General features: G+C 45.7%; 1 protein-coding gene across 2 annotated transcripts in view; it reads left to right on the plus strand.

Moving 5' to 3' along the window:
* The window catches only part of DGKD (diacylglycerol kinase delta), a gene marked incomplete at both ends in the record, with an annotated part of 54204 nt that overhangs the window by 13463 nt on the left and 26169 nt on the right, over positions 1 to 14572 (plus strand). For both annotated transcript variants that reach the window (XM_084267491.1, XM_084267492.1), the window contains 2 exons: positions 2630 to 2740; positions 3445 to 3525. In XM_084267491.1, coding sequence (XP_084123617.1) covers positions 2630 to 2740; positions 3445 to 3525 — 192 coding nt within the window. The remainder of the gene's footprint in view (positions 1 to 2629; positions 2741 to 3444; positions 3526 to 14572) is intronic.

Consider the following 14572-nt stretch of genomic DNA (forward strand, 5'->3'; position numbering starts at 1 on the left):
CTGTCATTATATATGGTTTTGTCCAAGGAATGCAAAACATCCCTTCATGTTTCTGTCTTAATCTGGAAAATCTCTCACCACTTACCCAACTGTCTTCTCCGCAGAAAGTGAGCTGCAGGAAAGTGTGATCTCTTCAGCGTGGTAATTTAGATGCTGCTGCTTTACATTTCACTTTTGATGCTTAGGTTCTGGAGGTTAAAGTAACTCCTCAGATAGACATATATGTATCTATAGATGTTATGTTCTAGTAGGACTGAGCAGAGTTGGGCAGTACTGTTTGTTCCACTTGGCAGCTGGGAGATGGAGACCTGCAGAGTGAATATTGCTTTCTTGGGATCCTCTAAAAAAGTCAGTGGCAGGCTAGGAGCCTGAATGCACCTTTCCCAGTTCCAGAGGAGTGCCTTCAGCTCTGGCCTTGCCATCGGGGTCATTTCAGCAAGGGATGCTGCTGAGTCAGTCTTTGAACTCCATTTTCTCTTAGGCTGAAGCTTCAGATTAAGATCATGGCTGAGTTTCAGATTCTATGCCTAGCACCAGTTCTAAGTTGCTTTACGTCTTGTTTCTGGGTATCACTGTGCTGTGCTTAACTTCTGGAGCCTAAAGCCGCTCCCAGATGCTGTATGGTTTCTTGGAGTGTATTCCTGCTGCCGTGACTTGGGGAAAATGGGTGCCAAGATGTTTTTCAGCGACCGCGTCAGAGGTGTGGGGAGCTGGTGTGGGCGAACCGCCATTTTTTGGTATAAGCTTAGTCTTCTATCACACATTTTCATTGTCTCTTTTCACCCTGCTGGAAATACTGTGGAGTTTGGCAGTTCCTGGTTGAACCAGGCATGCTAAGTTGGTGCTTGGCTGAGCACTGGCAGACATTTCGGCCAGTGCCCAGGCGGCTTTGTGAAGCAGCACTGAGGAACGGTGAGGTGTGGGGTGGGGTTCACTAGCCTGGGAGTTGGCCAGGTCCCAGGCTGTGAGGTACATGGTGTTTCCTTTGGGAGAGCAGGGAGCTCTCACCCTTTTGTCTTCTCCAGCACAGCAGAGGAAGGTACACAAGTAGCTCCTATGGCCGGCAGCTCTCTCACCAGTCTGGGAGTATGTAGGAGCCCCCCCCTCCCTTCCCAGCTGACTGGTGAGTGGAGAAATCACTGTGGTGGTCCAGGCCCTAGGGTCTCTCAGGCCAGTGTGAGGATGGCTCAGTCTGGTGAGAGGGAGGCACGTATTGTTAGAAGGATGTTTCTTCTTATAGTCAGCATTTTTTTCCAAGTGCTTTTTGAGGAAACTTTGAGTTTGGCAAGGGCCGGCGTGTGTGGAAAGTATTAAAATCTGCAGCTGTTTCAAAAAGGAAAGACCCACATTAGAAATATATATAGCATTTTAAAAGCACATTTAGCGCCTTGGAAAGGATTTGTAAAATGAACTAAACCCCGTGGATCACAGTATTTATTTTGTGCTCGGTAGTAGCCTGGCAGTGTACGTGTAATACTGTGTTTCTAATTAATTGATACTCATCAGTGCCCTGACACTGTTACAAACCTGAGTTACACTGAGACCTCCGGTATGCTAAAGCTGTGTCATTTTCCTGGCATCAAGATACAGAATAACCTGTCTTACAAGATTGTTTCCTGTGTTTTAACTCTGTGTTTATCACATGGGGCTCTCTCAGCAGCAAGTGGGTTTCTGGGGGCTGTTTCTTGGGGTGAGAAGTTGGTTTCTTGTGGTGCTGACACATGGCAGCATGGTTTGCAGTTCCTGGGCAGTATCTTCGATTAGTAATTTGGGGCTGAACCCTATTTCTGGCTTTTCTGTCATTTGTCTTTCTAACCTGCTGAGTTTTTGAGGCTATTTTTGCAGAGCTGTTGGTATTCAGAATCTGCCCTCAGCACAGGAGTCAACTGTATTTGAGAAAGCAGAATGATTTAGTGTGCACCCCTATGTATGCATAGTATGTGAGCGAGCATATGGGACTGTGTATGCTGGTATGTCAATCTAGTTATAAAGCAGTTAAGGTGGGGGGGGAACGGGACGGGGGGGAAGGCAGTGTGCGTAGACAGTTTTGGCACTCCAGCCCTGGGAAATGGCAGCCAGCCAGAGAGTACTGAGGCAGGGCCAAGACTATCTGAAGAATACCAAATGCTGAAGTTGGATAGAGCTCCTTCTTCGCTCTAGTTTCACTCTTCACCCTGTGGCCCTGTGGCTTGCCAGCTCTGTGCCAGGTAGAGCCGGAGATAGGGACAGGTGTACTGTGGTGTGAATGTGCTTGTAATCAAATGTCAATTAAATCAAAGGCATAATTACCCACGTCTGAATTCTGACCTCAGTGAGTTTAACTGTTACGTTCCCTGAGTCACTGCTAGAGGTTGAAATGCTCGTTCAGTCATAAGTTATTTATCTGTTTTGGTATCGTGATAGCGCTGGAGACAAGGCTACAGCCGCTCCCTGGTGTGGATTCATGCGTCCTGGGGGTTTAGTCTCGTTCAGTTCGCTCGCCTGTGTGGGATGGATTTGTTAAGCACTTCCAGCAGAGGGCACTAAGATTATTGATCTCAAAGTCCAGGCTTCTTACCTCGTGGGAGAGCATGAAAGATGCCGGTCAATAAGATGCATGCTTCATCCCTCTCCCCTCCTTGTTTTGTAGACTATCATAAAAGAGGGGATGCTGATGAAACAGACCAGCTCCTTCCAGCGCTGGAAGAGACGGTATTTTAAGCTGCGAGGACGAACGCTCTACTATGCAAAAACTGCTAAGGTAAGGGCTTGACAAGACGTGATTCCAAGGGAGGGAAGTCAGTGGTGGAGCTGTGGGAGGCAGATGGGTGGCTGTGAGAAGCAGCCCTCAGTAGAGAAGGGAGCACGTGCTCTGAAAGCACCTGTTTTCAGGTTCTGCAGCTACCAGATCCCTGTGTTTTGATTCACACTTGCAAGTCCTTGTTCTTGAAATAAAGCATCATTCAGACCTGTGATAGTGACTTTTCTGCATTTCATTCTGCCTTGGTGTGTTTTGGTAGGGAGTGAGCTCTGAATCAGTAGGAACTGTAAAAGAAGGGAGAAAATATGAATGAAAAGAGGAAATGGAGAAGACAAGGAAGGCTAGAACTTGTCAAATCAGAGCTGCTATGCATCTGGTTTAACATGTTGTTACTCAGCTGGATATAAATCTGTCTGCTTTCCTCAGAATGAAGCTTACAGTTATATATTTTTTAAATAATCCCTTAATAAAAATAAAGTCATCACGTCCTATGACTGAAGACAGGCAAGTGTGAGCCCTGCTGCATGGAACTAGACTGCTGACTCCTTTGTGTTGTTGGTGCTGAGCCTTTATTTCAGATCACGAAAGGCTGTGACAGAATGTGCTAGGCAGGCACGCAGGCATGTCCCTTTGGGTCTGCTGCTTATACAGTGAGTTCAGTAATTCATTGGGAGCTTGATTTTTTTTCTTTCCATTTTTTCCAGTCCATTATTTTTGATGAGGTGGATCTGACAGATGCCAGTGTGGCAGAATCCAGCACGAAAAATGTCAACAACAGCTTCACGGTAGGATTTTTTACATCAGTTTCTTCTTACATCTTTCTTTCCTCCTTGTCTTTTACAGAGTGTAAAAACATCCAAACAATCTTCACAGTCTCACAAAAATAAATTATATATATATACATATATATATAATTAAAACCACATAAACTTCTTTTTCCTTCCAGCAATCATTACTCCTCTCCACGCACATGGGAAATACCTTGGCTTACTGTGTACAGTGCTAAAACTTTGAATTCAGGGATTTCCTTACCTATAAGCTGGGAAGGTTTGATAAAAGCCTTTTACGCAGTGGGACAGAGAGAATTTGTTCTGCTGAGGGAGTTAGGGGTGATGTTGATGTTTATGCTGGAGATCTTGCTGAAGGAATTTAGTTTTTCCTTCAGGCCTTAAAATATGTAAACTTCTTTTTCTGGCTTTATTTGTATGTGGCTGTATGCGTGTTTATGTATGCATACTATATATAGTAGCAAAGCAAGAGGAGGAACGAAAAAACTTGCTCAGAAATAACTGTGGAATTGGTTTAGGATACTTGTTAGATGTGGAATATGTGCTAAATATTTGGAGTGTGGAAATGTGGTGGTGTCACTGCTTCATTTTCTCCAGGATTGGTAACTGGGAGAAAATATGGTCATATTTCTGAGGTACAGGTGTTGCTCAAGCTCCATTTTGGGGGAAAGGCCCAAAAAACAGCAAAAAAGCTGTCAACAGTTACATGCAGAGTGAGTGTCAAGCAGCAGCCTGAGCTGTGAGATTCGGCATTGGCTAATGGCAGCAGCCTCCAGCTCCTAACCTTGTGTGATTCTGTGAATGCACTGCTAATGCTTGTTGTTATGGCTGGGAGAGATCTCTTTCAGTGACACTGTGCATAGGGACATGGGGAAATAGTGTGTGTTGTTTCTCAGATTGCCTCATCTGAGGCGAACAGTGAAGAGTTATTTCCATGACTGTGGTAAGAGGCTCTGCCAATCCCTGCCTTCCCTAGGGGGCACAAAGTTCCCGAGTTACTTTTTGAGACTCAAGTAGCAGGTACAGTTCGCAGTGGCTCCTGCTGATCACTGTATCATGAGGATCAGGTAAACTTCGAGAATAACATCTCTTAGTTTCTATCTGCTCTTTCTATCATGCCTAACAGAGAGGTTTGACTGTGGTTTACCATGAGCTATAAAAATGCTTAGAAAATCAGAAGGTTGCCTAGTTTTGCTGCCGTTTGGTCTGCCACATCACTGCTGCCAGTGCTTCGGATTCCTTGCAGTCTTGCCGTTTTCTCTTGGTTTTCTTTGAGAGCTCTCTGTTTCCCCCCACCCCTGCATCTCCCCAGAGCGGTTCCTTTCTAAAATTCAGAGGTCTTTGATGCATTTTTTTTCCTGTTTCAAATCATTCAGACTCATTATTGAGGTTTTTATCCTGAAATTCGTTGTGGCATAGCAGACACAGCTGTTTTGGAGTTCTAGATGGTCTGATTTTCTAATTGTGTTTTCTTCAATAGGGACCAGTAGTTATGGATTTGCGAAGGTGTGGTTTCTTTCTGAGGGAACTCATCCTCTGCCCAGGCATCTGTAGTGCTTAGTGTGCAGATGCTGCAGGTCAGGTGGTTCGAATGAGTTTTTAGGTGCTAACAAATGAGTTGGGAAACAAAAGCACTAGACAAACTGCTTAGGAGCAATGTGGATCCAAAGCAAAGAGGTAGTAAGGGGTAACCTGTCAGCGGAGAAACCAGTGAAAGGATCACGGGGAGCGCAGGGAGAGGCAGCTCCATGAGAGAAGATGACCAGAGCACAGAGCCAAAAAAGGTGGTGTTGCACAGGGCTAAAATATATAGCTGCCAGTAAACCTTCTGCATAGGCCATGAGTCTGACAGCTCATTTGTTTGCTGTCAGCAGGCAGGAGAGAGGAAGGTGAGCGGCAGGACACAGACTCTTCCTCTGAAGAGAAGAGCGTGTAATAAGTGTCTTGCTGCTGTTTGCTTAGTTGATCTTGCATAGATTTCTGCAGTGAGTGTATCCTGTTTGTAGTGGGGACAGTTTTCAGGACTGCCACCCAGCCTTGATGGGTATGTGACGACAGCATGGGCTGGGGGTGTGTGCCTAGGGGCATCTTTGAGCAGTAGATGCTGTACAGCTCTGTCCCCTGAGAGGGGTAAGGAAAAGCTTTGTGTTTAGCTATTGTTCCTTTAGATCAAGCGGTGTGGCTGCAGAGTTATTTACCAGGAAGCCTCTGGGAACAAATCACCTAGCAGCCCCATGCCAGTCTGGCATGGCAGGACAGCTGTAGAGGTCATATTCACTACTCATGTCACATCTCTGCCCTTCTAAGTCACCTGTCTGCAAGGTAAATTCTTTTGGGGTGTCTGGGCTGTGTGTGCCTGGTTCTTCCCAGGTGTGATCCCTTAGTTCCAGGTTTACAGATCTCCCACCGGTGGATTTTCCAGGGGCCGCTGTCTTTCCCAAGGCCTTAGAGAGGATCTCAGTGATGACTGTGTTGTCCTGATACCTCAGACCCATTTATTGAAATATGAAAGGAGAATTGTCAGCTTTTAGCTTGGATTCCTGCAGTCAGTGTGTGCCCACCTTTGTACTGCTTATGAAGTAGATCCTCAGCATTGGGTGGGTAAGGACAGACCTTGACTCTGACTTGTGAGCAGAGCTTTCCCAGCCATACCCTCAAAACCTCTTGTGATTTCTCAGAACCAGATGATCTGGCATCACACTGAGCACATTTGGGCCTTTCCAGTGAGACTTGATCCATTTCCCCAAACAGTTTTTTTGTTGGACAGTGCAGCTTCCCAGAACTTGATTGGTTGATGTGCCTGTCTAATGCATTTGTCTGCAGTTGCTCCAGGAGCATTACAGCAGAATACGTGATGAGAAAGAGTTCCATACTTTGAACCTGTTTTCTCTAGCCCATGCCAAGAAGCCTGGGTTTTTGAGGTACCTCTCTTGAAAATGACTCCTGTACTCGTGTCATGGATCTGAACATGCCTGTTCTCCCCTCCAAAGGCTGTAGGGTTTGGGCAGAGGGGAGAGACGCCAATGGCTCTATTTTCTGTTGCTCAAGCCAACAGTTTGCCACCACAGCTATCACCTCAAGGGTTTTCAAAAGGACTTTGGGTCATCTCCTTAGGCCCATTTCTGTAAATGTGGTGAACACATTCTTAATGCCTCAGGTTGGTGCATTTGCTCAATATCTGCCCTTGTCTAGGAGGTGTTGGCTGAATTAAGCCTGCTGCCTTCAGTGCAGTTGGTGGGGTGAGTCCTCAGCAGTTCATTGACACTTTCCTGCCTTGTGCAGGATTTGTGTCAAGCTAAAGGGGCAAGAACAAATCTAAACTTTATAAAACAACATCAGATCTTTCCAGGTGCATATTTTGTGTATAACGAAACACAGAATTCTCACATGGTGCTTTTGGAAATGTTTCCAGTTCTTGCTAACAAATAGTGATGTGGTGGTGTGGACTTTCACCCTCATTCACATCACATGGATTGCAACATTCACTTCCCATCCCTTCTTATTCAGAGCTTTGAGATCACGCAGGAGAAAGCTCCTCTCTATGGAGGGAGATGTGGGAAGTTTGATTTCTTCTTTCTGGTGCTTTAGTGGAAGTGAGCCTTGGTCAGAGTGTGTTGTTGAGCACCAGGAGTTGTGCTGTTGACCCCTCCTCTGGCGTTAAAGGCTTTTCACTGGAAGAGGTGGAGCTTGAACTCCTGAGCTGCTGTAAGCCCTGTTGTTGGGAAGTACCTCTCAGCTCAGCCGCAGACAGGAAAGAGCATATTATTACAGTCAGCGCCTGCCTCTCCACTTCACTGCCCTCAGAAGGAAACTTATCCCAGCTCCTCCTTAAGCAGACAGCTAATCAGCTGGTGGCAGTTGGAACATAGCTCAGAAAGAATGACCACAGAGGGGACTAATCCTATTAATCGTATGTCAAGCAATCTGTTTTGGTTCTTTTCTGAGGGAGTAGGCTGGTCTGGACACTAGCTTAGAGGAAGATTGAATGTGAAAGGTAAGAGCAGGAGTCAGAGTTTTATGGATTGAGCATTGACAAACGTGGCACCTGTGTCAGCATAACAGATCATCGGGAGCTCAGGTTCTTTGGAATAAGTTTGCTACAAGCTGTTGCTGTCCAGGTGTTCTCTCCTGTGTGGATTTACATAGATAAGTTCTTCAGAATCAGGGTAAAGGGAAATGTGCCTGCGGTGCTGTTGGAAATGCTGCACCCATCAGTTAAGAAATGCTGTTTATTAAGTGATGATTCACCCTAACCAATGTCCCAGGAGAGAGGAAGTCTTGAGATTAGGGTGATACCTCTCCTACAGAGCACTTGCATGACTGGAGGCAACGATGGTTGTGGTAGGTTGAAGAACAGGGAATTGCTGGTGCTTCTGAATAAGAGCGTGCTGTCATCTCTGAGAAGCAGTATGGATGTCATTCTCCAGCCATATGGAAGACTGAGGTGTGCTGCCTTTTCTGTTATTATTTCTTGTTGCTTGGTACAGACTTTATTCAGCACCAAAGATGCTGGTTTCTACCTTGTGAAGTTTAATGTGACTGATCTCCTTCAGACTGTATGTTTTTGCTGTGTTGTCCCAGGGCTTGTTGACACTGTGGAGAAATAGCATGAATCTTCGTTTAGGGGTAATTAACCTTTCCTAAAACCACAGGGCAAAGTGCTTGAACTTTAAGGAAGGATAGAAGTGCTGAGGGTGCTTTCTGTTGGGGAGAATGTTGTTGATGCTGGCAATTTCATTTCACAATGAAGTGAAAGTGCCTTTGTCTTTTCTGTGATTTTTGTGTCAAGTTAAATTATTTGTATCTTTGCTTTTAATGTGAAAACATACCCTTCTTAGCAGAGAAGGCGCTGAAGTCTTGTCTGAAGAGTTCTGTTTTGAAAGAGTGAATAGAGCTGCTGAAGCTACACTCCAGGCAGAATGTCAGGAGCTTTTGCCTGTAAGGCACTGTTGAAACAAGAGGAACCCAGATCAGAGGTTACTTGTGCTGGTTGGAAACACAAGCCTCAGGAAAGAGCATGTGACTTATTTTTATGCGGAGAAAGAATATAAGAACTTTTGTTATGAGTTGTTTGCAGAAAGTCTTACTTGTACTTCCAGCTCAGGCTGATAGAGCTCAGGGAAGTCTGCGTGGTTTGACACTCACACGTATTCCCCAAACTGCCCCGTATGGCCTCAGCCCCTTGAGAAAGATGGGCTTGAACGGACGTGTGCCGCAGGGAGGGAGGGGATCCTCCTCCCCTGCTTCCTCAGCATGGGGGTGAGGAACCCAGGGGCAAGACGTCAGCTCTCAGAAGTGGGTAAAAAGACTTACTAATCTGAGGACATAGTTACACATGGGAGTCACCCTGCTCCTTCCTACACAGCCGTGGATTGCCCTGTTAAGGTTTGGAGGAGGAAAAGCTACAAAAAGAGGGTCCTATGAAAGGCATTGTTCTTTCTCCCCTTTAAACTCTTCTCTCTGAAGTGGACAAAATTCAAGTGCACGGTGGAAAGTGAGGCTTTGCTGGGGATTGTTGTCTCTTCCACACCCATGTGTGTACACGTTCAGGAATTGTACACGCTCGTGCTCTTACTCTGTTTATATTGGCAGCTGTCAGAATTTCCTTTATAAGCAACTGAAAATATGAGTAGAGCCATGAATTGCCATGTCCAGAATCGCTCTGCTGTTTCTTCCCCCTCCCTTCATTAAGAGCAGCTTGGTCCCCATTTCCTGTCAGAACCGCCGCAGTTTCAAAATACTTAGCTATTTTAGTAGTTTGTAATCCAGACTTCAGGGCAGGCTTTCTGGCTTTTTTTTTTTCCCCTTTTCCTTCTTGAGAAAAGGCCCTTTGGTAAACAGACTGTTCTGAGTCACTGTTAGTCAGTGAAAATACTCATTTAAAATCCTTTCATCTCAAGGGTTTTTAGAACTCTTAATCCAGTCTCCTGCAGGAGCCGGTCATTCATTTGTTCATAGAAAAAGAAGGAGAAATCTGGAGGAAAAAAAACATCGATGAGAGGATAAACATGGAAGAAGAGAGTCTGGAAGAAGCTGCTGTGGGTGGAGAGACTTGGCGATTGCTACTGTACATTACAGTATGACCCCAAAATATGCTAGGAGTTTATGAGAAAGATGAAGCTACTGCAGGAGGAAGAGGTCAGGCTGAGCTTTTTGAATTTTACTGGGAGACCCGGTATATGACAGGGAGTTGGAAAGTGAAGGCAGGGAGCTGGAAAGCGAAGCTGACTGGTTGTGAAGAGCTTTTGTTTCCCTAGAGGGAAGTTTACTGCTTTGAATTTAGTGTCTGTTAGTGCCCTTGTGCTTGAACAGGAGGAGCTTTTGTTTGATAATCTTTTTGCTCTTTGTAACCTCCCTGTCCTGTCTGGTGGTTTATCTACCTTCCTGAATGAGGCTGCAGATTCCAGTGTCTTCTGCCTGCTCCAGGTGAGGACGCAAAGTCCAAACAACCTGTGGTAAACAGGTCAGTTGAGAACGGGGTGGGTTTAGCTTTACATGGGAGCTGCTCTAGGAGAAAAAGATTTCCCTTTTTATGCACGTCTTTACTCTGGTCAGTTTGACAGGCAGGGAGGGGCTTGGTAATAGTATCTGAGGAAATGAGGCATCCCCGGTTGGGAGGGTTGTGGTGCCTGTGGTGGTTGCACTGTTGCGGTGCGTGAAACGGGACTGGTCTTTGCATGGTGGCCCAGTGTGGAAAGCTGCTGGGTTCATCAATCTGTTGAAAGCGATTCGTTCCTTCTGTACTAGCTACCAGCCTCTGCTCAACACAGCTGGTGAAGGGGCTGTGAGGAGCTCTTACTAACAATAAGCTGTCAGTAACAGGTCGTTTTCCTACCGTGGACAAGGTCTTTCATCGCTCAGTCCTGTGATTTATTAGCTGCTAGCCTTGATGCACATGAGCCCACTGAGACAGCAGCTCTATGTTGACCTGCCCCTCTGTTCTTCACAGGTTTGCTTCTGCTTGAGTGAGTAGGAAGGTTCCTCTGAAATACTCTTTACCTTCCCAAATGTGCTGCTCATTCTGAACAGCTTGGTTCTGTTTGGGAACGCTTTTCCTGGCAGAACTGTGTTCCTCGGATAACAGATGAAGAAGAGATGCGTGTGCGCGTCTGCTGCATGAAGTGAAGGGTGGGTGGATAGCGGAGCTGTGCGAAGATGCTCTGGCATTTGGTGTGACAGTCCTGTTGGTTCCTATTTGGTGCCACTTCATCCCTATAGCTCTCTAGTGGTTGAGTTACAACTGCCCACGTTTCATACCTGCTAACGGTGGCAGAGACTTGCTTGCATGCTCTTAACTTGTGACATCTGTTAAGCGGTTGCAAAAGTCCTAAAATCCTCTTCTTGTCTGTGCTCCTCTTACCAGTTGCCAAGAACAGGAATGTGCCTTGTTTAGGAACAGAGTTTCCAGAAGCATGTAGGAATGTGACCCTGGTATGAGAGATGATCATTTTCCCAGGGAACGTGCTGTCTGGTCTACTTTCCCGCTGGAGTATCGGGGAAGATAGGGACTGGGAGAAAGCAGAGATGGAGGCTCCACATCAGCTCAACTTGATCTGTGGGCACAGGGTGCCAGAGCTCAGAGATGGTGTGCTAGAAATGTGCAACCCTCTGGCAGACAAGGTACATGATGCAGAACCTTGTAAAGTAAAAATGGTCCAAAGTGACCATACCACGTGCTGTACCTGTTTCCTACAGGATTGTGCAGACTGCAAATTAAGGAAAAGCAGCCACATGGAAGTTGGGGATAAAATACCCAGTATAGTGTTAACAGAGGTTTGGGCACACAGGGCTCTGAGGAAAATCTCGTTACTGCTATTAAAAGAAAGGGAAAAAAAAAAAGCAGAATTTGGCACAACTGCATGAACATTAATGACTTGTTTTGTTTGGTGGAAATGAGAGTTTCCATAGGTGGAAGATGGCTGTTTTAGCAGGAAATAAAGACCTTGCACTAGAAAAATAAATATAAAACTGGTGCATTTCTCCAGTGTCATATGAAAAGCTGCTTTTTTCTTTCTCCTTCAGGGTAGCATCCAAGTTTTGAGGTAACAGAATCAGTGCTGTTCTAGCGAGCTCAAACTGACCTCTGCAGTGAGGGACTGAATTTGTTGTCAAAACTGTGTGAAAGCAGAAAAACTGGGAGAATTGCAAATCAGAAGAGGGAGGTTGTCTGTGGAGGAAGGCAAGCCTCAGTCCCCTGCAAGTCTGAGCATTGATACTTATATTATTTCTGTCTTCCAAATTGCAGAGACGTACTGAAATCATGCCAGCTTGCTGTTCAAGGCTTTGCTGTCCTGATGCTCAGCTCCACGTTGTTTCAGAAGCTGACATCAGTCAGACAGGCTTTTAAGATTTTAAATGTAAAGAGCTGCTTGGAGTCTGCAACTCGTATGTCATTTTCCTTTCTTCTGCCTTTTCCATACTCTTGTTTACCCTTGTGTATTTGCTGAGGGAGTAGCACTTGCTTAAGCCACACTTAGCCTGTTTTGCCCTCTGTGAGTTCAGCAGCCATGTTTGAAACTTAGTGGGTTTGCTGGTTTGTGAGTCTTGCTGATGAACACAAGTGGGGGGTTTTAGTATACACCGGTGCTCATCTAACTACCACTGCTGCTGGAACAGGAGCTGAAGTGGATAAAATGCCAATTTTCCTTCCTGAGTTTTTGGCCTCATAGGACACCAAGAGCGTACTCCACTACACAAAAGCAGTCATAGCAGTTAGCTACAGATGGTGAACGTTTTCCCTGCCTTTGCCATATGTGATCAAGCTAAAGCTTTGCCTGCACCAGCATTGTTCCCTTTTTTTTCCCCCTAATTGCAGTTCTTGGGTCTTCTGAGCCTCAGAAATTCCTGTTGTCCCTGTACCCAAATCATCAACTGTTTGGAATAATCCAGCATCTCTTTGGGGATTTACGACTGGCCTCTTTGAACATAAGACTATATTTGAACAGGATGTGAGTAAAAGGAAGCAGTCAGAATGAGCAGGTGTTCTCATACACTCGCTTTTGGCCACTCTGAAAAAACTTTATGACATGAGATGAACTATATTTAGCCAAGTTGTATATCCCCCCCCCTCCCCCCAGCATTGCTTCAGCCAGCTCTGTGATTGGGCTGGTATGATCTTAACTTGTTTTGCCATCTTTTGTGGTCACTGAGCTCACCAGATCTACTCTGATAACAAACAGTTCCGATGCATGTTTGGCCAGACCGTCACTTTTCTTGCTGCAGAGTTTCTGGGCATCCAGAACATGCTGAAGGAGGAAACGAGCAAAGATGATAAAGTTGGCTTTGATGGCAGCAAGGCCAGAGAATGAAGTTTCTGCTCTGGCTGTTGGGTGGAGGGAGGTTGCTCAGAACAGCAGAACACTGAAGATTGAAATATAGCAGATTTCTGTTGAAAATTCGGTCTAATGTAAGGAGTCTCTTTTGAGCTGCTGTTCTAATCCAATTATTCACAGCTGTTCACTGGGAAAGGACATCCAGGGACATCTAGTCCATTTTTAGAATGTGAAATACGAATTTTTCTTTGGTTGGCTCTGTTGTTTGCCAGCTGGCCTGATCTGAAAGGTCAGCAAACTGGTCTTAGTGTTGGGCAGGGGAGCATGGGTCAATGTGAAGGGCGGGGCTGGACAGCTGGTAAGAGGGCATGTGCTCTGTGAGGAGGAGACAGAGGAGATGAAGCTAAATTTTGGCCAAGTGTCAAGAGAGCATCAGGATTGGCACAAGGCAGCCAGGGAAGGCACGGCTGCTTTTTTAAGATTCGGAGTGAGCAAGGTTGAAAATTGAGAATGTCTCTGATAGACTTGAGATGGCCACCTGCATGGGGGGCACGTAGCTGCTGCAGCAGGCTGACCTGATGGCTGGGTGATTGTCACTGTAATTCCTGCAGAAGGTGTTTCTGGGGTTTCATACGCAGTGAGGAGTTTGGAAATTAAGCTGTGTCCTGATTTAAAATGTCTTTAAACCTTCCTGCCATTCCCACCCATCCTTTTGGCTCTTCAGGATTGATTAGAGGGATTGTCAGCCTTTTTTTCCCCCTCCTGACTGTTGTTGGGCTCTTTTGCTGATCAGCCTTAGGTCTCAATATTTAAGTCACCACGTGGTGAGCTCTGGGCACGTGTGTATCTGGGCATCCAGCTCCTACTAAGGAGTGAAACCTACGGGACTGCACCCAGAAGTTCAGTGGCATTTAGGATCAAGAAAGCATGTTAGTTTTTAATACTCCCTTTTTAGGAAGAACGAGCACTTTACGTAATTGCTCATATCTAGATAAAATTCTGAGCTCTTTCAGGGCAGGAACACTCAGACTTCTGCCAATCCCCAAACAGGCCAAAAATGTATGAGATTCTAAATGCATCTTAAAACTTTTATTGTGGCTTGTTTTTATTTTTTTAACTCCTAACAAGGGAGCCCCCATCCTCACTCCAAAGCAGCCAGATCGTTGTTTTTGTGTGCTCCATTTAGATGAGAACAAGAGGTCACTGGATGACATTACTGCTTTGTAAATTTAGAACAAATAAAAGGAAATGCTACTTCACCTAGTGCGTCGTCATCCTGTGGAATATACTGTTCCAGGATGTTAGTCAAAAGCTGTAGCCGGAACATAAAAAATAGCTGGACCACACTCGTTTCTAGCCACGTTTGCCAACAGGGATAACCAAGCCTGGCATTTCAGGTTGTCAGCTCATCAGGGCTGTAGTGGAGAGCACACACCCCAGACTCTCTGGCTTGGAAAGGACAGCTCTTCAGGGAGAAGATCGCTGTGGCTTCTTTTGGAGATGATGAGAATGACTTCTTTTTTTTTTTTTGAGGGGTGTGTGAGACATTAGATTGATCCTCATGCTCGTCCAGACAGCGCAGTGTATGTAACAGCCTTTCTCCCTCCCTTCGTATCCTTCAAGGGGTGGATGTCTGGAGCTGGTGGAGTAGGAGGTAAAAGTGGTCTGGAATAGGAGGTAAAGGTGGTTTGTTTCCCCCCACCCTGTGAGTGAGAGCGTGTTTGTGTTAATCTTAGTTCTGCCCTTATTCAGGACCGGTGTGAGGGGCGCAG

Source organism: Gallinula chloropus (genome assembly GCF_964237585.1).
Source record: "Gallinula chloropus genome assembly, chromosome: 8".
In the NCBI taxonomy this organism is placed as follows: Eukaryota; Metazoa; Chordata; class Aves; order Gruiformes; family Rallidae; genus Gallinula; species Gallinula chloropus.